General features: G+C 40.2%; 1 protein-coding gene across 8 annotated transcripts in view; it reads left to right on the top strand.

Moving 5' to 3' along the window:
• LOC133840938 (supervillin) overlaps nucleotides 1–24,038 on the top strand; it is a 174,897-nt gene that overhangs the window by 41,273 nt on the left and 109,586 nt on the right. For 6 of the 8 annotated variants that reach the window (XM_062273136.1, XM_062273134.1, XM_062273135.1 and 3 more), the window contains one exon: nucleotides 1,285–5,566. In XM_062273136.1, the coding sequence (XP_062129120.1) occupies nucleotides 1,447–5,566 (4,120 nt within the window). In that variant the 5' untranslated portion in view covers nucleotides 1,285–1,446. Of the gene's footprint in view, nucleotides 1–1,284; nucleotides 7,757–24,038 lie in introns of those variants that run through there. The other 2 variants (XM_062273142.1, XM_062273139.1) reach the window with 2 other exon arrangements.

The following is a 24,038-nucleotide window of genomic DNA, read 5'->3' as shown; positions in this document are numbered from 1 at the left end:
GCGAAGCAATTAGTATTATGCTAAGTATCTAAATTGTATGATAATGAGCTGCTTCCGCCTTGCAAACGAAAAAAAAAGAAAAAACTACTTTACGTTTTCATTTTGTCGTGGGAGAGCTCTATGTAAATTTCTTGCTTGATTGATAAAGAATTGCAAAACACAGAGCTAAGCTGGGTAAAAATAATAGAAGCACAAAGTGCGGCAAGTGCTGAGAGTAAATCTCATCTCAAGACAACAAACTGACAACCTGAACAAAACGTCAGCGCCAGAGACCAACGACCCTCTGGTACAAGTCTCTCTCTCTCTCTCTCTCTCTCTCTCTCTCTCTCTCTCTATCTGTGTAGTTGTCATGTAAACGACGTGAGGCCATTAAAAATAAAAACAAGAATATAAAAGATGCTTGTTTTGTTTTTTTGAAGTAGTCGCAAGTAGCATACTCTCTTTGAGAGTTGGTTCAAATTAACCTCTTTTTATCAATTGAGGAAGCTGTCGCAATCTCAAGGGAATATCTAAAGTTAAGCCCGGTTTTCATTGTCAGAAGATAGTTTTTTTTTTTAGAAAAGCTTGACTGAAATGGGACTGCAGTTTTTCATTGCAATAGAAATTGTCTTTAAATTGTCTTATTATTCTTATAACCACAAAATTAAATTTCTGTTAATATGATAATATGGATGACAAATGATTAATCCTAGAAATTCATGTTCAGATTTCTGTTCATCCAGTTACTATTATTTTTATTAACTGGATTCACTTCTAGAGATTTCGATTAGATTTTCCTCCTCAAGAGTTTGCTGTTGGTTTATAGGATTTATATATGGTATAATATTCGTACTTAATATTGTAGGTAATCAGTAATAATTTTGTTTGCTCTTCATGGAGTCCAACTTTAGCTTAAGTTTAACTTAATTTAATTCAGTCTTTAGTAGTATCTTTTATTAAAGAGCTGCAGTGCATATGCCCATTGACCCCATTTACAGGGTATAGCTAACCGCAAATGCTCAGCCATAGATGGTATTGTCAAAGCGCGCTTTAGTTAGTTGATTTGTTTTTGGTTTTTATTTTCTGTATGTGCGGCACCGCTTATCTGAGGGTCTCTTTTGAGCCAAGTTAATACATAATGAAATCTTATCGTTAGGTAGAACAACGACAACAATAGCCATCGTCTGGAGCCATTAAGTGCAAATAAAACAAATGTTTAAATACAAAACTTATCTTGATTTTGCCGCCTATTGAGACTGAAACTAATTTGTCTCCTTCTCTTTCTCCTTCTCTCACTCTTTTTAGACTGTTCAAACAAGTTGGCGACCGCAGTTGCCGCTGCCCAAAGAGCTGCAGTTAACCGATGAACGACTCGTCGACGACGACGACGACGATACGAAAGCGAACCACAACACAACAACTACAAACCTAATCCCAGCCAATACAGAGAGCCAACACTTTGAGGATATGGAACGTCTGCGTAGTCATCACCAACAACAACAACAGAGTTTAGGAGGCTCTGCCCAACAGTTGTCGAACAAACAGAAATGGTCCTTTGGCCGACTGTTTCGCAAGAAGAAGGAGGAGGAGGCGGAGGGCAGCGCCAGCTCGAGTGAAGAGGATCGCAAGGCGGGTTTTGTGCCCTCACAACGTCAGAGCGCCAGCAAACCCAAGTCGAAGCATGCGGGGAAATCCGCACGTGGCAGCAATAAATCTTTAGGCTTCGATCACATTGTAATGCCAACAGCTGCAGCACCGCAACCGCCACCGCATCCCGCACAGCCGCAGCACATAGACAACGAGTTCTTTTTACCCGTGGAAATGGTGCCTCCCGAACCTTACTATCAAAACCAACCGGGTTACTACAATCGCTCGAGTAACTCCCTCGATCGTCGATTGTACCTCAATCAACAGTTGGCGCCGGCGCCACACAAATCCCGCTCGGCGCAACGTGGCAAGCAACAGCTGCAACCGGGTGTGCACTCCAGCGAAGAGGAGCTCATCTCGTTGAACTCCTCCACGTTCTCGAAGTACCGCAGCGACGAGAGCATTCACAGCGGTGGTCAGGCGTTGCACGGTGTTGCGCCGGGGCAAAGTCGCCGCAGTCGTGCGGCACGCAACGAACGCTACTACAAGCGTTTGTCGCGTGATGGGGAAGTCAGCCATGGTGGCGTGCCACCGCAGTTCCAACAGCAGCAGCAGCAGCAGCAACCGTTGCAGACGCAACGCTACAAGACGCAACCGCTGCCGTTGTCCATCTATCAAGCACCTCCTCAGAGCAATTCGAACTCCAACTCCGGTTACGTTCAGTGGCAGCCACAAGCTGCAACGCGTCCGCTGCAGAACTCTATGCAGAGCGATGGCAAACGCAGCATCAGCTATGACAGTCACATCCATTTGCAGAATGTGAATGGACGCATGCAGAGCAAACCACTGCCACCGCCTCCGCCACCGCGTGATCCTTTGCGTCGGGTGCACGTGATGGGATCGAGTTCGGGTGATTTGCGTCCCGTTTCGTATGCCTTTGATCAGGGCGGTCGCTGTGTGTCCGATGATCGCATTTGGCAGCCACCGCATTATCAATCTGTGCATTCGCTGAACTCGCAGCCCAGCAGCAGCATTGTGAGTGCCCCATCACAGCAGCAGTCACAGCAACAATCGCATCCTCATCGTCGGTTTATCACGCGCAACGAACGCAATGCGCTGCCTGGCAAGAAATCCCTGCCCAATGGCATCGATTTCCATTATGTGGCCGATGCCACGCCGCGCTCCCGCAAGCCCATTCACATGCTGGAGGCGAGCAGCGGTTCATTGCAGGAGCCGCCGTCCAGCGGAGTCCTGCGTACCTCCAAGAGCGGACTGCCCACCGACAACTGGCAACAGCAGCAGCAACAGTCAGCTCAACGTGCTGCTCCAGCGCTGACCAAGCCACGCTCCATTTCTAGCTCACGACTAAGTGAACTGCGCAGCTATCCCATGCCCATGTACTCCGAGGTGCAGAAACCCAAGCGTCCCGCACCGCCTCCGACTGCGATGGAGCCAGACAACATTGTCTGCGGCAGCTTGCACATTAAACCCGGCGCGGAGCAGCGCAATCAAAACGTTGTGGAGATACGTAACAAAACCAACTCGATGCCGCATCATTATCAGCGACGTTCCGGCGAAGATTTGCCCAACAAGTACGAGGAGTATGTGGCCGAGAAGCGTGAGCAGCATCAACAGGCGCCGGCGCCCGTTTTTCCCGCCGCCTCCGAGCGCAAAGCCAGTGCACCAGCAATTGCTCCCATCTACTTCCCACGCAAGAAGCCGGCGAATCTGGAGGAGGCCATCAACGAGCTGGAGGCGATCTACAAGTCCCTGGGACTCACCGAGCCACCAGAGCCGAAACCAGAACCCAAAGTGGAGGCGAAGCCACGCGCTCCCACTCCCAGCGACTTTGAGAAGTTCGCCTTGGCGCATGCGGATGAGTATGACGATGAGGATTCACCCACCGGTGAACCTGATCCGGTGCGCGATGATGTCGCCTATCGCAATCTGCAGCTGAGCAATTTGCAGCATCGTGCCAGCGAGAAGCAACCTCCATTTGGCATCCCTGTGGGACCCATTGTGCCTGCACCTCAGAGCGATTATTTGCACGTGGAACCGGTGCGTGCGCCAAAGAAGAAGAGCGGCTCCCCGGACATAGTCAAGGATGATTTGGCTGTGCGTGCGCTGCGTAAAGATCCTCCAGGACCCAAGTCGAGCTTTGTATATCCCATGCAAAAGAAACAACGTGCCACACGCACTCAATCCGCCAACATTTACAATCTCATACAGCGCGATGCGGCGAAACCATCCGGGGGAGATTTGAGCAGCTACATGGAGCTAACCCGCAGCATTGAACGTGCAGGTTCGTTGTCGAATTTAGGTGGAGCAACGGAGACAAGCGACACCAGCGATGTACCAGCTACTTTAGATCTGCTTCGCAAGCTTAAAGCTCAGGACGAAGAGCAGTCCAAGAATAAGCCGAATATACCGTTCAGGCATCCCAGCCAGGGTGGCGCTATTGCCCAACTTCCGGAGAGACTCGGTCAGCATGAGGAGACGCCAAATAGGCTGGCGCCGGTGCCAGCGCCACGTAAGAGCCTGACGCCCGAGCCACTGCTGGAAGATGCATTGAACAAAATAGCGTTGGATGCGCAGGCGAGCAGCATTAAGTTGACGCAGGAGTTGCAAGAGCTGCGCAAGGAAGCTCTTATCACAGCCGCGCGTCCTAAGATGAATGCCGAGCAGCAAAAGCTAGAGCAGGAGCTGCAACAGATTGAAGCGGTGTCCGAGGCAGCCAAACGTTGTGGCCAACTGCTGCTGGATACGCTGCCCGACAACGATGAGCTGGACGCGTCACAGACGGAACAACCGCAGCCACGCAAGCTGCACAAGGAGGGCAAACTGATCAAGGCCATCGATGAGGTGTCCGAGGCAGCGAATGCAGTGTGCGACAAAATCCTCAAGGACATTGTGACCACAGAGCCACCCGTGGTGGTGCATGAGGCCGTGAAAGTGAAGCAGGTGATCCACAACAACAACGGTGAACAGTTGGTGATGCCGCATCTGATCAAGAAACTGGATCCCATCCAATCGGACAAGATCGAGGCGATTGCCAAACGTTGCATGCGTCAACTGAGCGAACTGGCGGATGCGCAGCCGGACTATGATAACTTGGCCGCCTGTAATATGAGCACAGCTGGGGGAGCAGCGGCCGTTGGGGAAGCAGCAGCAGCTGATGCCACTCTCATTTGTCCCATTGCAGAGACGAAGAAGAGTGCCCAGACCCGAGCACAGGCCAAATCGCAGGCACTCGAGGACATCGATAAGATAATGCAGGAGTGCGAGCGACAGGCACGCAGTGGCAGCAACAGCATCCTGACGACCATCACCAGCAGCAGCAGCACTCGCAGCACCAACAACAACAACACCAACAGCAACACCACCAACTCGAGTACTGATGATCAACGGACGACGGCTCCGAGCATGAGCAGCGGCAGTGTGAGTGGTAATGCAACCACAGTTAGCACCACAGCATCATCGTTTAGCTCGAGCAGCGATTGTTTGGCCAAATCATCGAGTCCCTCGACCGCGAGTCGCCCGATGTCCTCGAGCATTACGTCATTCAATCCGTACTCATCGAGTGATTACATTAAATCGCAGAGCAGCGATTATCATGCACCCAGCACCGATCCCATCAAGACATTCAGCACCACATCGTACGATGTGCAATCGACGCCCAACAACAGCAGCACCATGAGCACCAACAACAACATAACCACACAGAGCACTCTCAGCACCAACAACAACAGTAACAGTAATAGTAACGACGGCACGAGTGAACATCAAACCGCTGGCAGTAGTCTTGGCTACTCGCTGCCCATATCGCCGACATCCTCCGCCGCCTCGTCGCCAGCATTGCAACTGACGCCGGTGGGTGAGCGGCGAGCACGCTCCTCATCGCCGTCCCAGTACAATTCCAGCGAGGAGTTGGCCGCCATTTTTGGCATCGAGGAGCAACCGAAAAGCAAACAGCAGCAGCAGCTGCGACGCAAGCAATCAGGTAAAGGCGCCACAGCCATCGCAACCGCAAATGCTCCCGCTGCCCCGCTGTCCAATGTCCAAGTCGCCACGAGCTGTAGCTGCAGCTCCACTAATCATAATATCCGCTGTGCTATTGCGAACGCTACTACTAATCCAGTTTTGAATGTTGAGCCTGAACTTGAACTTGAGCCTGAGCCTGAGCCTGAAATTGATGTTACTACCACTACCACTACCGCAACCACAACCAGCTCCAGCACCTCCACCTCCACCTCAGTCATGCCCACTAATGAGAGTGCCCGTAGCTCTAGTAATTGTAGTAGTCATAGTTATAAGCTAGCCACCATACCGGAGACGGAGTTGGAAGCAGAGGCGGACCTCGAGTCGGAGCAGTGCAGCCTGAAGCTATCGCCCAATTTCAATCGCATCTATGCCAGCAAAGTCAACATTGTGATGGATAGATCCGAGACGCCAGAAGCAGCAACCAGTCAGCAGGCTGAAGCCAACGTTGCGGGCGCAATGACCCAATTTGATTCGTTGAGTTCGCTGGAGGAGACATCATCCAATCCAGACTCGGGTAATGCTAGCTTAGCGGACTATCCGCTGGCTGGACATTCCAATGCCTCCATCGAACTGCAGACCACTTATAACAGTCGCTTTGAAGTCAAGGAGCATTATGTGTCGGAAGTTTCGATAAGTGCGAGTGACGACGAAACGGATACAGAATGTGTAGGGGTTAGGGAGCAGGACTTTCCACCTCTGCCTACCGAGGAAGAGTTACTAGAGAGTTTGCGAGAGGAGGTAGCAGTTGACGAAAGTGAAAGCGAGACAAAACTTGACGAACAGCAGCTACTTGACGAGACTGACAAACACAACGAAAGTATTGAAATTGATAACGAGACTGTGCAGCGTCTGTTTGAGGAAATAGCACAGCAGTCCTTAGCTGAGGTTGAAAGTGAAGAGCTCGAAGCTATGAAACTCGACGAAACATACGCGCTAAGCGAGGCAGTTTACGATCTGGCCACAGAGCAATTGCTGACAGAAGCTGACGAGCACAAAGACGAAACAGAACTAGACGAACCAGAACTTGACGCAGCAGAACTTGACGAAGATGAGCTAGATTACAGTGCGTTAGTTGAGCTGGCACTTGACGAAGCTTTCGACGAAGATGAATTGGAAACGGAACGCGATGAATGCGATGCGCCCGCAGTGCGCAGAAAAAGTATCGTTTACGAGACGCCGCAAATTAATTTGAGCATATCGGAATTGAAACTCAATTACGAAACGAAAGTGGAACAAGAAACGACACTTGACGAGGAAGAAGCCAATGAAACAAAAGCGAGCAACAGCAAAGGAAAGGAAGAGAATGCTGATGATATGCCAATTAGCGATGCTTCAGCACGTAATGAGCGAGACAACCGCTTAAGTAAAGGACTTCCGCTTGAACTGAGCAACAGCAACAACGACGATGATGATGTTGATGATGAGCAGCCGACGACGAGCACGAAGGCGCTTTCGGTCTTCGGCGAGGTGCGCACATTACGAACCTCAGCTCCAGTGGTGGCGAGAGCGGGAGGCGGAGGAGGAGGAAGCGGCGTAATGCGAGGCGGTTTGACGACACTCGAGCACGTACTTGTCGCCTGCACCGTGGGCCTGATTACACCCAACGATTTGCTCACACTCTGCTTGATCGTAATTGGCGTAATTATCATTGTGGCAATTGCGCTCACCTGAAACTGAGCAGCGATCGATTCAGCTTCCAGTTGGTTGTTGCATTTTGCATAGCAAATGCAACTTGTTGTTCCATGTTGATTTCTTGTTATTATCGTTGTAATTATGCGCAAAATTGTTGCGGCGAAACACACACAGATATAAATTGTTTATAATTTAAGCATACATTATTTTTATATACAAGTTTATAGCATTTAGACCAAAAGTATTTTCATTGTATCACACATGTTTTTGCTCCACTGTGCAATTGCAATTCATTCATCCCAAAATCGAGAAACATTTAACAATACTACTAATTTCTATATATCGTTTTGCAATAATCATTTTCTTAATTCATAATTCTTATTGTTAATTTGACTGCAACTTGTGCCAATGATTTATTAATATTTACTTAATTAATTACGTTCGATTAATGAATACTTATCTTAATATATAATTTGTACTCCTCTCTCTAATGTTTAAGACCACGAAAACAAAGAAAAACGCAACGATCAAAATGAAAAATATTAAAAAAAAATACATTTAAATATATTTACTAATCATTAAAACATTTCTAAAATCTCTTTGTATACTTTCAGCTCAAAATTTACTAGTTTAAGTTATCAAGTTATTATGACATAAACATTAAACAAAACAAAAATATAACGATTTTCCTTACATTTATTTACGTAGAATTCGTTTCGCTATAATTTGTTCGATAAATGTTATTATTTAAACAAAAAACAGACGACGCATACACATAAATCTTATTAATAATAAAAATGTTATTTACGAAAAATATTCAAAATACAAACAGAAAATGTGCAAAATTATTGTGTTCATCGTTTTTGGTTTTATTCGTTATTCGTTCGCTATAAATTTGCCTAATTTGCTGCTATTTTTTTGTATTTTTAGATTTTGGAATCTTTTTTTATTTGATTAATTAGTGTGCTTGTTTGCAATTTTATGTGCTTTTAATTTGGGCTATTTAAAAGCTAATTATGCTCCTTTTTACAGAGTTTATGGCCAAATCGTAAGACTAATAAAAACAAAAAATCAAAACCGAAATTGAAAATGAAAATCAATTTAACAAGTTTGTTTACATTTGACGTTGTTGTTGTTGTTGCTAAAAAAAAAACCGCTGGAAACTAACAAATACATATTTATTGCCAACTTTGCATAACTTAACATTTACATTTGAAAGTTAACAGAAAAATGTTAACACTTTACAGCTCCAGCGTTGGGTTTGTGTCTTTGCTAACGTTGGCAAGTTCGAAAGCTTTCAGTTGTCGAAATGGTTGCGAACTGTGCTAGGTTTGAAACTTAAATGAAATGCTGTTGAAATTTTAAAGTAGTTTTTCAACTGATATTAAATAAGTTTTTTTTAAGATTGAGCTGAAATTTTTCCGTTGGATTTAAATTTCAAAATTGGAAATTGCAAAATAAATATTTGCTGTCTTTGTTGACTATTTGATTAGCACAAATATAATTAGGAACATAAGTCGCAGTGTTTACACATCTATTGCATACTTTGATGTTGCCCGACGACCAAATGCGTATTTGGGCTTAACTTTTGAGGGGAGAGAAGGGGCAGGAGTTCAATGCGCCTGTCAGTCAATAGAGACTCGACATATTTATTTCGTATATTATGCTTGCTGTTTACAATTTTCTTGGGCCACCGAACGTGTCCCTAGACGCCAAGTAAATAGAAAAGCTCAAAAAGAAGATGTAGAAAAAGCGAAAGTCTACTTATATCCCCAATTGAGGTTGTTGTTGTGGCTGTTTGCACGGTTCGACGACGTCTGTTGTTTGGCATAAAAAGGACATTCAACTGCAGGTCCTGTGACCTTTTTGACTTCTTAAAGTTTTCAAGCCGCACTCGCTTAATTATTGCTAATGAGGCCTCCACTTTCAATGGGTAATTTAAGCCTCATTCAGCTCACACACAAACTTTTCCGTATACTTCATAAATATAATGTTTTGGCTTTTTAAATTGAGTCCTTGAGTCCTTGAGTCCTGCTCACCTATTCCCCAGATGCTGCTTCTCCTGCTCGGCTGTCGCTTATCTCGATGTTTCGATTCATTGGATTTCCTTTTTGGTGCGAGCGACATTTGAGAGATTTATGGTGTGTTCTCCCAATTGGATTGACGAGAGGCAAACGCAAAAGCAAAAAGCCTTTAATCTAATTGAATATACTTTATAGAAATCAATATTTGCTGCAAGTCAACACTTAAAGTGGAGTTCGCCCCTCCAGCAAAAAGTTCATTCACCTGCCTAAAGGGAGTTTAACCTCAAAATGCCATAGCGAGTTCAACTAAATAGCAATAAAAATGTCACAGCTCTAATTTGTTTTTGTCACTCAGTCACACACATTAAACCCTTACTCTCAATCCCCCCTTGTCGCAGTTGAAACAGTTTCCGGCCTCCAGACTTGCTGGCCACAATTCGCTTGCCATGTCATAAATAAGACTCCTCGGGAGCCTAGAACAACAACAGCCAAAACAAGTAGACAGGCTTTTGCCACATACTTATAAACACAAGCATGTGAAAAGGGGCGGTTTCCTTTTCTTTCCTTTCAAGCCTCCCACTTCCTGTTCTCTCCTTCCCTAGCAGCCAATTGCTCTGCTTTGCCGCCACAACACGCCCATCTATGAAATAATCATAACTTACTTAACCCAATTTAATGTTATATATGTTCCGAGACGGAGTATCTAAAGAATTTTGCCAACGAGGGAGGTTTGATCAGTATTACGAAATGAAGTACAATACTATATGTGGATTCATTTTTTTAAGTACATATTAAGAGATTATAGCGTATACTAGTAAAACAATTCATGTTCATGAAACTTTTCTAATGTTATAATTTCATGAAGATTTTATGAAATTTCTTTCAAAGGTATATTTACAGTTAAATGAACATTTTTCTTATGAAAAATAGTGCAAACTTTGTAAGAATGCAGCTCAATTCGGGGATTATTTTTTACTTTAAAAATAATCAGTATTTGCAAACTGTATTTGTAAACTTTTTTATTTCTAAATTTTTATATTCTATCAACTTTCTATAGAATGCATATTTAATAAATTTATATCTAATAAAACATATTTTTATACCCGCTACCCATAGGGTAGAAGGGTATTATAACTTTGTGCCGACAGGAAATGTATGTAACAGGTAGAAGGAGGCATCTCCGACCCTATAAAGTATATATATTCTTGATCAGCGTCAACAGACGAGACGATATAGCCATGTCCGTCTGTCCGTCCGTCCGTCTGTCCGTCTGTCCGTATGAACACCTAGATCTCAGAGACTATAAGAGATAGAACTATAATTTTTTTTCGACAGCATTTGTTATGTTTGCACGCAGATCAAGTTTGTTTAAAATTTTTGCCACGCCCACTTCCGCCCCTGCAAATCAAAAAAATCGAATAACAAGCGTAATTTTAAAGCTAGGGTATATACGGTAATAACTATAGTAGTTATGATCCCTGAAAATTTGGTTGCGATCAGAAAAAAATTGTGGAAGTTATTAAAGAAATACTTTTGTATGGGCAAAAACGCCTACTTACTAGGGGTCTGAGTTGCTTTGGCTGACAATCTGGTATATTGTGCCGTCTATGGTATATTTTGAATGCGGCACTATATCGATATACCACATATACCATTTGTTATATTTTTAGTATTTTGCAGTATATTTGGTATATTTTGAGAATAATACCGCAAAATATATTGCTTTTATTCAAAATGGGTAGCGGGTATCTCAAAGTCGAGTACACTCGACTGTAGCTTTCTTACTTGTTTATGATATGAATTGTGACTGTCCTAAATATTTAGTATATTTATTTTTTAACAATTCAGTCCAAATTAAATAAATACATTTATAATGTAACTTTTACATAGATGTTTTGCCTTACTTTACTTAAAGAAGATACATTAATATAACTACTTACGGTTCTATTCTATAAATGTTGTACAGGAGTAATCATAGTTAAAAGAACATATAATATAATTTTATGAAGAACATTCCAAGCTTTGTGAATACGTATGTAACTCAATCATTTTGGGATTATATGTCTTTAAATCATTCGCCTAATAATAATAGAATATGTTGGTACTCAAAATAGTTTTCATCTCTTTCTGTTTTGATATATTATCTTTAAATTATAAATAATTCTTTAGCTATAATGAAAGGACAGGCTAATTTAAACTTTAACAGATTTTTAAAATTCAAAAGAAAACAAGTAAGATAGGTGTGAAATACACTTTTTGAAGAATAGTAAAAAAATCTTTAGTTATTTTAAAATATACCAAATTAATATACTTCAAAAATATTAAAAATATACCAATGGCTATTTCAGGCATATTTATAATATATGAAAATCAACTTTTTGGATGAAAAAGTCAGTTATATTTACTTCTTAAATACACATTGTTCTAAAATTATGTTTAACTTGTTAATCACTTTCGTAGTTGGAACTTCCCTCGCTGCTTAAGTTGTATTCACAGCGATTGCTACACAGTAGTTTGTGGGCGTGTCCAAGTGGGCGTTTCGCAGACTGTACACAGACTGTGCCTAATTATGCGCTGCGAAATCCTTTCAGTGTCTGTCTGTTTGTCTGCTTGTCGTATCTTTGTGTCTGTTGAGTTTGTTGAGCGGGTGATAATTATTATCAGCAGAGCAAGAACGCGCGAACGTTGCCTGTGGGCTAAACTTAACATTACTCATACGCCGCATGTTCCACAGCAGCGAAGCGAACTCTGTGTGTGGTTTGTCGAGTGCTGCTGTTGTCGTTGCTGTTGTTGTTGCTGCTGCATTCAAGCGGTCAAGTGTGGGCTACTGTTGCGCCACCAACAGCGCCTACAACCTCCCACCCTGGTTGCTTGCACTATTGCGGTTGCAGTTGCACTGCAAGTTGCAAGTGCAACGGGGGCAGGCAACACGCTACTCAACTAAATTGGGGGCATGCCGCGCAACAACATTTTTGGTGGCGTTCAATGCATTTGCGGTCGCCGTTGGCTACGAAGTATGCATGTAAATTAAACGCTCTGCGCTAAATTCTGAGAGAGTTGGGAGGGAGGTGGAGGAGGGAGAGCACATAGGAGAGATGGAAGAGGAAGCAGCTATGAAATGAGATTCAGAAGTGAGGACATTTCCACTGCGCAGGTACAAACAAAAATGCGTTAGAGAAACTTAAGCGTAGGGCGGCACTTTGCGGCGAATTCGCAGGGATGCCAACAAAGGGAGCATGTGTGAAAGAGAGAGAGAGAGAGAAGAGAGAGAGCGAGAGGGAGGGAGAAAAGTAATGAAAGTTAGAGAAAGATGTAGTGAGAGGAGCTGGCCAAGTAGCCTGAGGGAGAAAGAGAAACAAAGGAGCATAAAACAGCAGTAGACAGGTATTGAGAGACAGAGAGAGAACATTTAGAGAAAAGGCGCGATAATTAATAAAGAGAGAGAGAGAATTAAATTGAGAGAGAGAAAGTAAGAGTCAGAGAGAGAGAGAGAGAGATAGAGAGAGTACGACAAAGGGAATTAAAGTTATGTAGTAAAAAAATATGTTCAAAAAATCTACTATGAATTGCTAAACAATTTAGCTGGTAATGTTGAGAGTGAGAGAGAGAGAGACAAAGAGGGGGGAAGAGAGATGGGAAAATTAAGTTAATTAGTTTAAAGAAACTATTATTTGAGTTAAGAAAAGAAAAAGAGGGAGAGTTTTGTGGGTGCCGCAATCTTTTAGCCTTTAGTGTAGAAGCTGGAGACAAAATCAGCGAGAGAGAGAGACAGAGTCAGAGCGATAGAGAATTAGAGATTGGGAAATAAGGAAATATAATACAGTACATATATTTTATAAATTACAAATAACAAAAGTGTAGATAGGAGAGAGAGAGAAAGAGATGGACAGACACAGAGAGAAAGAGAGAGTTATAGTACTATGTTAATGTAAAAGCTTGTTACGATCAAAATTTGTAATTAGTTTTTGAGAGTATAAAAAAGTATAAGTAGTAAGTTACTCAGAGAGAGTTACAGAGTACAAATATTGTTAAACAGAGAAACAGAGAGAGTCATTATTGTTGGCGACACTAACTTTTTGCACTCAGTGCAAGAGACAAATTCAGCGATAGATAGAAAGACTCAGAGTGAGAGAGAGAGTAAGAGATATGAAATTAAAGTAACATAGTAATGATACAATGTACTCTAAATTTAAATAGATAAGCTAGATACAAAATTAAAGTTAAAATATATAAATTTCACAGGAAAGGTAGCTAGCTTAAAAAAAAAAAGTTTAATTTAAAGAAGAAGAAAGCTCAAATCATGTCAGAACGATACTTAGTAGGTATTGTCGCGCCACAAACTTTTTGTGCTCAGTGTAGACGCCTCAGACAAAGCATGCCACAAACAAAGAGAGAGAGAGAGACACTACAAACAGGAGTGTACGAGAGAGAGGGAGAGAGAGAGCAAACCTTGTCTGATGTGAATTCGCCGCAGTTTTTACGCTGAAAACACGAAAAATAGAAAACCGGCTACGAAATCAGCTGTTTGTTGTCCCCCCCCCCTCGCCTTGAACAATAACTTGTAACCTGCCGCAGTTTGTTGCATGGCGAGTGTGGACGTGTATGTGTATGTGTGTGTGTTTGTGCCCCTTTTCAGCCTGGCCACATCAAGTCAGATCTCGTGCTCAGTACGCGCAGAGTTTTCCAGCAGCTCGCAACACGTTGCGCATTGAACAAGAAACCGCGTTGCAAGTGCCACACAAACACGACTCACAACGAATACGAAATTTGCGTACTTTTCAAACAAAATATAAAAAAGGCGTCAAATATTTTAAAAGCCAAAAAAGGAAAAAACGAGAAAACAAAGTGAAAAGCGAATGAAAACTAAGTTAATAAAAGCTATGAAAATGCAGCAGAAATAAAAGCAACGAAAACCAAGGAAAAGGCGACAAGTGCTAAAAAGGTGCGTCCCCAAAAGCGTGTGTGTGTGTGTGAAGGTACTGTGTATGTGTGTGAGTGTGTGTGTCGAGTGTGTTCAAGTTGAGTTAACCGCAATTAAAAGGAATTTTCCGGCATGCCTAAAACGCATTGCTAACTGCGAAGGGTGCAAAATAGTTGCAGGAGGTTGGCAAAGGGGCGACAAAGGGTTAAGGCAGTGACTAAAGGCAGCCAAGGAGGGGTTAAGAAGAGGTGGCAACATGCGGTGGCAAGTCGCATCCTACACAATTTCGACTTTGTCTCTTTGCTAGCCGTGCAAATATTTAGTTTAAGCTTCATGTCCTTAGCTTCCGCCTCTCTCAGCGATTCTCACGGCGAACGAAAGTGGAAGCGAGATACGTTTGTTTTTTTTGCAATTCATTTCACTTAAGTGGCATTTAGTGTGTGGCGCCTGCCACGCCCACATGGAACATTTAGGCCGCTTTGTTTGCTGGCCAAGTTCAACGCACCAACAACAACAAAAAAAGAAGGAAAACAAGCTGCTTGCAACGCACAGAGTCAAGTTCATATGAATCCTTCAGTTATTCTTCTTGTTCTTGTTGTTGTTTGCCTAGACGCTACTCCACTACTCCACTTTACCCCACTGATTTCGCCAGTGCTGCTCCTACACGCTTTGCATTGTATTATTTCCTACTCTTCACTCCTCTCCTCTCTCTCTCTCTCTTCATCTCGTATTTATATTTACTTGAATTTCTAGAGGTTTTTCGGTAGTTCCAAGTCATTGTGTGTGTGGAGCTCCCTTTTTCTCTCTGCCAGCTGGTCTGGAAGAGTTTAATGTGCCCTGAAGTTCCATTCGTGCTATGACAAGTGAAATTTTTCGTATGTCTGTTGATTGCATTGAAAGTCGCAAAAAAATGAAAAACGCTCCTGCTGAATGCAAAATGAGACGAATACGAATGCGAACAGCAGCTTCTTTGAGTGCTTCGGTGAGTGTGAGTGCGAGTGCTAGTGAGTGTGTGAGTGTACTCGAATGCAAATACTCGTTTATTCATTGTTGAGAAGTGCTCCTGATTACATAAGTACAAATACGAGCATCTTTAGAGCTATTCTGGGAATACAACCAGGCCTTGTAAACGGGAAGCATTTTTTCGTTTTACCGAAGAACGGAGCGCTTCATAATGTTGGTAGTTTTTTGATGGTCTTTGAGAAATCTTGTGCGGAAGAATTTATGGAAAATTGGTTGGGCGAAGTTTGCTGTTGTCTTTCAATATGGTTTAGCTTTGAGTCTAGAAAATCTTTTTGAAAAATGTGAATTATTGAAGAATTTGATAGCGAAATACAACAGAAAGGAAAGAGAAGAGACAAATATTATTCGAAACATTTTATAGGAAACTTGAAGAATAGAGCTTTCAATTTGATATGAGTTGGTTAAAGTTTACAGTTTATAAAATCTTTTTGAAAATTGTGAAGTAGAAGAATTTATAGAAATCGGTTGGGCAAATTTCTCCATTGGTTTTCAGATGATTTCAACTCTATGTCAAGAAAATCTTTCTGAAAAGTGTTCATTAATGAAGCAGTTGAAAGTGAAATATAGTACATAGGAATGAATGGAGAAGATATACGAATGATGATCTTTCACAAACATTATGCGAAAAATTTAATGAGAAACTAGACGAATTGAATTTAAAATTAGTTTCGAGATGCTTACATCTAGCAACTAAAAATTTTATGGGGAACTTGAAGAATAGAGTTTGTAATTGTCTTCGAGATAGTTAAAGCTTAGAGTCTAGCAAATCGTTTTAAAAAATATAAAATATTGTAGAAATTAGAAGTAAAAGTCAAGGAAAGTGTTTTTTTATTATATTTTGGTAAAAGGGTTTTACAGTTATTGTGAAATTATTAGTTCTATAAATCTAAATTTTTATTAAGACTAAAATGAATTATTCTAATATTACATTTAATCAGCTTTTCGACTCATTTTCTTTTAATGTAAAAAAAAAAAAGAATTTTGATACCGGCTATCTATGAGAGAAAGGCATTATAACTTTGTGTATTTAGGTATATTTGGAATATTTTTACAGTATATTATTGGTATATTGGTATATTTTAAAATTAATACCGTATTATTTTACTTTTATTTCTTGCTTTCGCATTTGTTTCATCTGAAGAAATACAGTTAAGAAGATATTTAATATAGCAAACATATGAGAAGTTATTTTTACCTAAATCACATTTTTCTATAAATTGAATTATTTATAAAAATTAGAAGCATAATTATTGCTAAATTATAAAAACAAAACTAACTTTCTTCTAGAAATAATGAAGAACATATTTAAATTTCGCTTCGGCAAATACTTCCTTTAAATTATGTTCTATCAACTGAAATCTTTATTAGAATGTTCACACTTAAGTTTCTTGCACAGCATAAAAGATTATCTTAAGAACAAAAGCTAATATTGTGTGCTACTACTATATGCAAATTTATGTGCTTCTTTTAAACTAAAACTCAGGGAATCTCCCCTAGTTGAATGTTATTTCACAAAGTTCCCCCAACGCCCACGAAATGTGAAATCTCTCAATTTCAAATTGCAATTTCCTTGCGGGCTTTGATCTCTTTAATCCATAAGATTGCTGTCTACTTAGACACATAACTGATTCTTCTTGGCGAAAACTTTTAGTGCACGTTCTTTGTTGGGGGAGGAGAGAGGAGGGGGAAGTTGAAGTTGAAGGGAAAGAGATACTTTCGAAAAGTGCGATTCATGTTGCGCTGTGGTCCCAAACAACACAAAGTTGATCCCCCACTTGAAGCGACATATGTATGTAGTATGCGCTACCTGCCACCTACAAAAGCTGCCACAAAGCAGCACCACAACAGACAACAACAACAAAGTCAACACCCACACACACACACGCAGACACAACAAACACGCACAGCTTTGGCTGTGGCAGATTTTTGTATCGTATCTTTTTTTGGTGTTTTTGTTGGTATCCTTCAGATACGTGAGTGATTCAACATAATTATGTTTCAACAGTCGCAGCCTTCCGCCTCCGTTCCCGCCCCCGCATCGTCTACCTGTTAACCGTATTATAACGGTTATATGCACGTATGCACGAAATAACAGTTAAAGTATTTCAACATTCATTCGGATATAAAAGAAAATTGCCAACTGATTGTTTGGCGGTTTGTCTTTTGGCTCCCTCTCTCCATCTCTCTCTCTCTCTCTCTCACTCTCTTTGCATTCGTTTTGCCTGCATCATTAAGCTGACAAGGGATAGCAGATCAGGGGGGAAAGGCGGGTGGGGAGTGGGATGCAGACTGTGACTGACTGACTGACAGCAAGAGACAACTGACAACGACAACAGTAACAGCAACAGCAACAGCGACAGTGAGAGAGCAACAACAGCAGAGACAACATTGCTACAACAGGCACAATTTGTAAACTTTGTTCGCTTTTCAATACCCTACAAATTGGGGGTTGTGCACAGGGTATATTGAAGTAGAAGTGGTAGAAATTTATGAATTACACAAATTAATATTGAGGAACAGATTGAAGAATGAAATGAATTTTAGGAAATTTATGAATTTCTCAAATTAATATAAAGAAAGAGTTTAAAGAATGAAATGCATTTTAAGAAATGTATGAATTACACAAATTAATATTGAGAGACAGTTTAAAAATGTGTTAATTATTTATACTTTGGGTTTACAGGTTACTTCCTTGTCACACCTACATATGTACATACATATATATTGAAGTAGCAGTAGAACTTGAAGTTTATGAATTACACAAATTAGTATTAAAAACAATTCACAGAATAAAATGAATTTCAAGAAATAAAAAAATTAATATTGAGAGACAGTTTTAGCATTTTAGTTGATTTAATTTACTTTTGATTTACAGGGAATTTCCCTGTCATACTTTCTTAAAGCACTTTTGTGTTTGATTTAAAGCGCTTAACTACGCTACTCTGGATAATGTACAGGGTATATATACGATTTAAGATGTGATGATGCAGTTGTATTATAAACTTAAGGTTCGGAGGTATTTATCAAGGGTAAAAATTAGTAAATTCATTTAATTAGCATGGATTACGTATTTAGTAAAGAGTCTACACTTTTTCAAAGAAAGATTTAAAGGATATTCAATAATTTTCCAGTGGTTGGATTATTTTCTCTAGAGTACTTAAAGAGTATCCAGAGCAATCCCTTCACGGTTTTTTGGTACATAAAATAATAACTATAGTATTGAAGATTCCTGAAAATTTGATTGCGATTAAAAAAAAATTGTCAAAGTTATTAAAGTAATATTTTTGTATGGGCAAAATCGCCTACTTCTTACGGATCTTAATTTCTTCGGCTGACAATCTGGTATATTTTGAACTCAATGGTGTATTTTAAATGTACTACTTTGTCAATATACCAAATATATCCTTTTGTGTATTTCAGTATTTTTGCGATATATGAATATTAAAATTAATATTTTATTCACAATGGGTAGCGGGTATCTCAAAGTCGAGCACTCTCGACTGTATCTTTATTACTTGTTTTTGGTTTAACTATGAAACTCTTCAATATAATTATAATAGTTTACATTGGTCTTGTAATTCAGTATCAGTATAGTTTATAATTAGTTCATTTAAAATATCGCTAATAAAAACATTTTCTATTTTAATTAAACATGATTTTCAATAGGGTATTTTTACAGGGTGTTCAATCTTTAATACAAGCTTTACAATAAATGTGTGTTATTTAAACTTTTATAAAATCAATCAAAAAACTGAAATGAATTTCTGACTTCTAGAGTATAATTCCATCGTTCAGTTGATCGACTTTGAGCTCTCAATCGCTCACTTTGGTTCATGGTTCTTTACCTGACTCACGTAGGCTGCTGTTAATGGGGCCAGGTGAGGGGAGCTATAACTGTAGCTGTAGCTGTGGCTGTGGTGCATTCGTTTTGCTCGTGGGCTCGTTAGCTTCGACCCTCCACCACAAAAAAACCCAAAAAAAAGAGTGAGAGAAAAACGATAGGAATTGGAGGCAAAGGAAAATCGTTTGATTGGTGCAATAAAACACCTGCCGATGGAAGCAAATCATTTTCCAATCCCCAATTCCCAATTCGAATTGCAGATCGAGTTGGCGTTGCGTTTCGAGTTTCAAAATTTGCTTTCGATAGATAAACAAATTTTCTATCCTTTAACAAATTTCCCATTTGACAGACAGTTGTTGCACATTTCTTGTTTGTTGTCTTGCCGCGAGAACACTTAACCGTTAAATCCATACACAAACACACAAACACAGTTACAAATATACAATCAGAGGCAACTAGTCCATCAAATTGATGCAATTCCTTTCGGAATTTTCTACTATCAAGAAATTTTTGCAATACCCCCGAAAAAGAAGTGCAATTAGTTAAAGTCAAGAGGAAGGGAAGAGAGTCCTTTTTGCTGAGGTAAGCAATATTAACAAAATAATAAGCAGGACACGCAAAGTGACCGTTATTCAAGCTCATTACCACAGCCAAAATCTGCATAATTCAATTCTGGGGGTTCCCCTCGCTTTTCGTTTCATTTCATTTTTGACGCGTGCTTAAATGGTACTATAAAAAATGGCAACAACAATAATATGTTGCCTGCGGTTTTTTCTGGCTAATTTGCATTTTGTTATTGGACAAGTGACATGAAAAAAGCGCCCAAAGTACTCTATGAGTGATATGTGCGAGAAAGTCCTTAAGCCTGTCCTTGTTGTTAATGGGGAACAGTTGACATTGTTGACAGTTCTGTGGAGGACATTAAGGGGGGATTTTTATATTGTACCTCGAGTTCTTTACTTTTAATATTATATTGCGACGCTCAACTATTGTTGGGGAATTACAATGACAAACTGCTGGCGCATCTCTAGTGTTATCGATAGTCTCATTAGTTGAAGTCACAACAAAAGTTCGTTGTATTTAAGAAGCTTATCTTCTTGCTACATTTTCGGTTTTATACAGCCATTTTAAATTTTATGTCAACATAAATTCTATTTGATTTATTATTATCGAAAGTATAGTATTGAAAAAATTATTATCAATAGTATTATTGTTTTTTATCGATAGCCATTTTACCAAAAAATGTTAATTCTATTTGATTTAATAGCGTTTAAACTTTGAATAATCATTATCGATAGTACAATTGTTATTTATCGATAGTTACTTTATCAAAGCAGTATTTGTAACAACTGCAGAATTGTTCTTTATATACATTTTAGCAATATTTGCGTTTTCTTTAATACATTTTCATTAAACTTGAATATTATTTTAAAAATTCTTCAACTATTATTATATTTATAATGTTATCGATAGTATTTTCAGCTTTAATTTAATGCTTTAAGTGGCATAATCATCGCGAAAGCTTTAGTTTAGCCTCCTAAATTTTGCCTTCTCTTTCTATGACAAACATTGACATTCATACGTCATTTCGTCAAATGTTTTTGGCGCCACTTTTCCGAGTTCCCTTCCCTGCTCCCTCCTCCTCTCCTCTCTCTCTTTCCCTTTTCGCGTTTGGAGCAATTCATGTATGTATGTACTTGGGTAACCCGTAGTCATTCCCTCTTCATTCCCTCCTCATTCCCTATGCTTTGCGTTGCTGTCAGCCATGATTTTATGGAGCCAAAGTCGACACACGTGACTGCCTTTTCGGTTATAGCCATGGCAATAAAAATCTTTTCATTAATTAAAAAGTCAAAGCACAGTCACAGCCATGTCAAAAAAACAGCCAAAACATGAGTAACAAGAGCACAAAACCCAGGCTAATATATAGAGCACACTTTGAACATGATTATGAGGAATTCGGTGCAATAATTTAAACGTCAGTTGGCACTAAATTCTAACCAGAGACATGAAAAAACATGTTCAACTTATGCGGAATTATGGTAGTAATATAATATTTTATAATCGCCGACTAAACTTAAAAGGGGTTAACTAAAACTTCAAACGCCATTAAAAATATCTATAAATTTTGGGATGACTAAAAAAAGTTAATGAGATAAAAGAATAATAATAATACTTATTATAAACTCTTTTTGTCTAAAGAACTTTAAGTTTTAAGATAATTATATAATATATTTTAAAAAACCTAGAAATTTTAGGGATTTTATGAAAATTGACTTTAATCAAAAATTAAGAAATGAATAATATTTCAAACGTACAAATATTTTTTTATTACGTGTTTGTTTTTAGAAGTAAAGTTCATAATTTGTTTTCCACTTTACAATTCAAATTCAGCTAAATGCCAAAAACTAACGAAAACAAAAAACTATGGTATATTAAAACACGCTATACAAATGCTCCACTTCAAAAATTTTCAGTTTGGGAAACTTTTCGGCAGTTCAAAGTTTGAGTAGAGCATTTATGACTTGTCTGAGAGCTTTATACGTGTTTCAATAAGCCATTAACAAAATGTATTAAAAATAACTAAACTACGCAAAGCTGTTTGCATAGAAATCGCCAAGTTATACAAGAGTGAGTAGACTTTACTATGCAAGGAAATAGCGCATATGAAAAGCTTTTTGTCAACATCAAACAGCAACAAAATGGCCCCTGCGTTAACGCTGGCAACTGGCGCTGACGCAGACGCTGACGTTAGCGTTGGCGCCGGCGCTACATAAATTATGGAAAAAACAAAGCTGACCAACGTCTCATAACTCAAAAGTTAGCAAAACAGCAGACACTCAAAGCGCCCACCCTCACGCAGACACACACACCAATACAGGGAAGCCGGCCCAGGCACGTAACGAGAAGAGATGGTCGATCCTCACTCCTTGTCTCTCTTTGTCTTCCTTAACACCATTGCAAACTTTTGAGTGACGTGCAGGGTTTTTTTTTTGAGTTAGTTTTTGTAAACAAAGTTTCTGCTGCAGCCAAGTGAGTGCTTTTTACTCTGTTTAGTTTGCCGTTGCTTTTTGCCCTTTACTTTGGCTGCCGCTCTAATTAATTAGCTAATTTTGTTTAGCAAAAACAAACGCAGAGCACGTGCCGAGTTTCTAGACACGGCAATGACTTCATTTAAGGCTTAAATTTGATTTGTTTTACTTTTATTTTAAGTGACATTTTGTGTTAAGACTTGATTTATATTTGCTTGCCCAACATTTGCCTCTTCATTTTGTTGTTCCACTTCTTACCTTCATTCTCTGTCTTTCTTTTCTTTGCAGGTGAGTCATAACGTAAACAAATCATCTGCAATCTTGTGACGCACATGAACTTGAGCATGTTTATGACTGGAAGCGCAATCAAAACGTTTATTGAAAATATTCACTGTATATAAAAAAGCGTAAGTCGAATTGGCGCATAAAAAATCGAATTACACTTTTTAAATGGCTAGAATATCGATGAGCCGCAATTTACTGCAGCAATCAAAATAACAACAAAAAAAGTTCTCTCGATGTAATTGCATTTCTTGTTGCCATCTCATTTGGAGTAGAAGTTCATTAAACACGTCACACTGTGCACTCTTATACCACCCTTCTCACTCACACTTCAATTTTTCTGCCATCGTCAAACTCAAATTCTGAATGCTGTCGCAGTCGCTGCCAGCATATTGCTGCTTGTTTCGCCAGCGCAAAAATCTCTTAAATGCAGTTTCTATATCCTACACAATAAATATTTGTGCTCTCTCTTTGTGCACCTTATTTGTATATTTATCTGCTATTGAAATGGCAGCAGAAAGAGTAGCAAAAATAGTAGTAGCAATTGTAGTAAAAACCGTTGCAGTCTGCTTCCTAATGGCATTGAACTTGCTGACTGAACTGATCTATGGACTGGTTGGCAGAACCAACTGCCATTTGTGGAGCAAACGTGAAACGCAAACGGTTCATTAAGCAATTTTCTATGGCATTTCCATCCATCCGTCCATCCATCGGATGGCAATGCTCATAGAATTGCGACTAGCGGCACCTGCATTACTTACCAACAGCCTTATTAGCACCAGTCTGACATGCCTATTAAGCGAGTGAAAGAGAGCGAACGAGTTACATGCCTTTTCTTTCCTTCTCAGTACAAAACAATGACACCAAATTACATACTTAAAGCGCGTCGTACTCAATTGAAACAGTATCGCTCCATCAGGCTCGTCGCTCTCCTCGGCAATAGAGAGCAGAACTCTTTTGCTGTTGTTGGCGCTCTCTCATGACATTGACAAGTTCGTCTGGCAGTTGTTGTTTTTGCTGTATGTATTTTCGACAATCGTTGATCCTTTCCCTTTTCAACAATTGCTTTATGCCCACACTCCACACTTGATCGTTTTGCGCTCTCTTTGCTGCATTTACAAGAACAACAACAGTAACAAACGCCCACATAGAGTGAGTACTCGTACTGCGCCAGCGTCACTGCGTCACTTCCACTTCGTTCGGACAGCACCAGCAACACGGCACACGAGCAGCACTCGAAGCGCTCTCTTGCAGCAGCTTCGGCTTTGGCGCTTTGGCGCAACTTCAGCTCAGTCTTTTGTCTGCGCTGCTCGACGTCGCGTCGGTCGACGCGGTTTCAACGTTCTGACTGTCTGTGTCGCTGCTTTTAAGCTAAGCTTTTGTTTTCGGCTTGCATTGCGCGCTTCCGCCGTGTGTTTTGTTATTGTGTTGCAGTGCGTACATATATATCGCATGTGTGTGTTTGTGTGTGTATATTACTACTGTTAAACAAGTTTACCAATGCGTTGAACATACACACAATATTATTTCGTTTATTGTCACGCTCGATTTAATCGACAGTGAGTGAATTGTGATTGCCAAAAATATAAGTTGATAAATCATTGCAAAAACAATTGAAATCGCATTTGTATGTAAGTATTAAGACTTAAGCAAATGAATCACACTCAACTTACGAG

The sequence above is a fragment of the Drosophila sulfurigaster genome, chromosome 3 (genome assembly GCF_023558435.1).
Source record: "Drosophila sulfurigaster albostrigata strain 15112-1811.04 chromosome 3, ASM2355843v2, whole genome shotgun sequence".
Classification (NCBI taxonomy): Eukaryota; Metazoa; Arthropoda; class Insecta; order Diptera; family Drosophilidae; genus Drosophila; species Drosophila sulfurigaster.
This window is presented reverse-complemented; position numbering and strand designations above follow the sequence as displayed.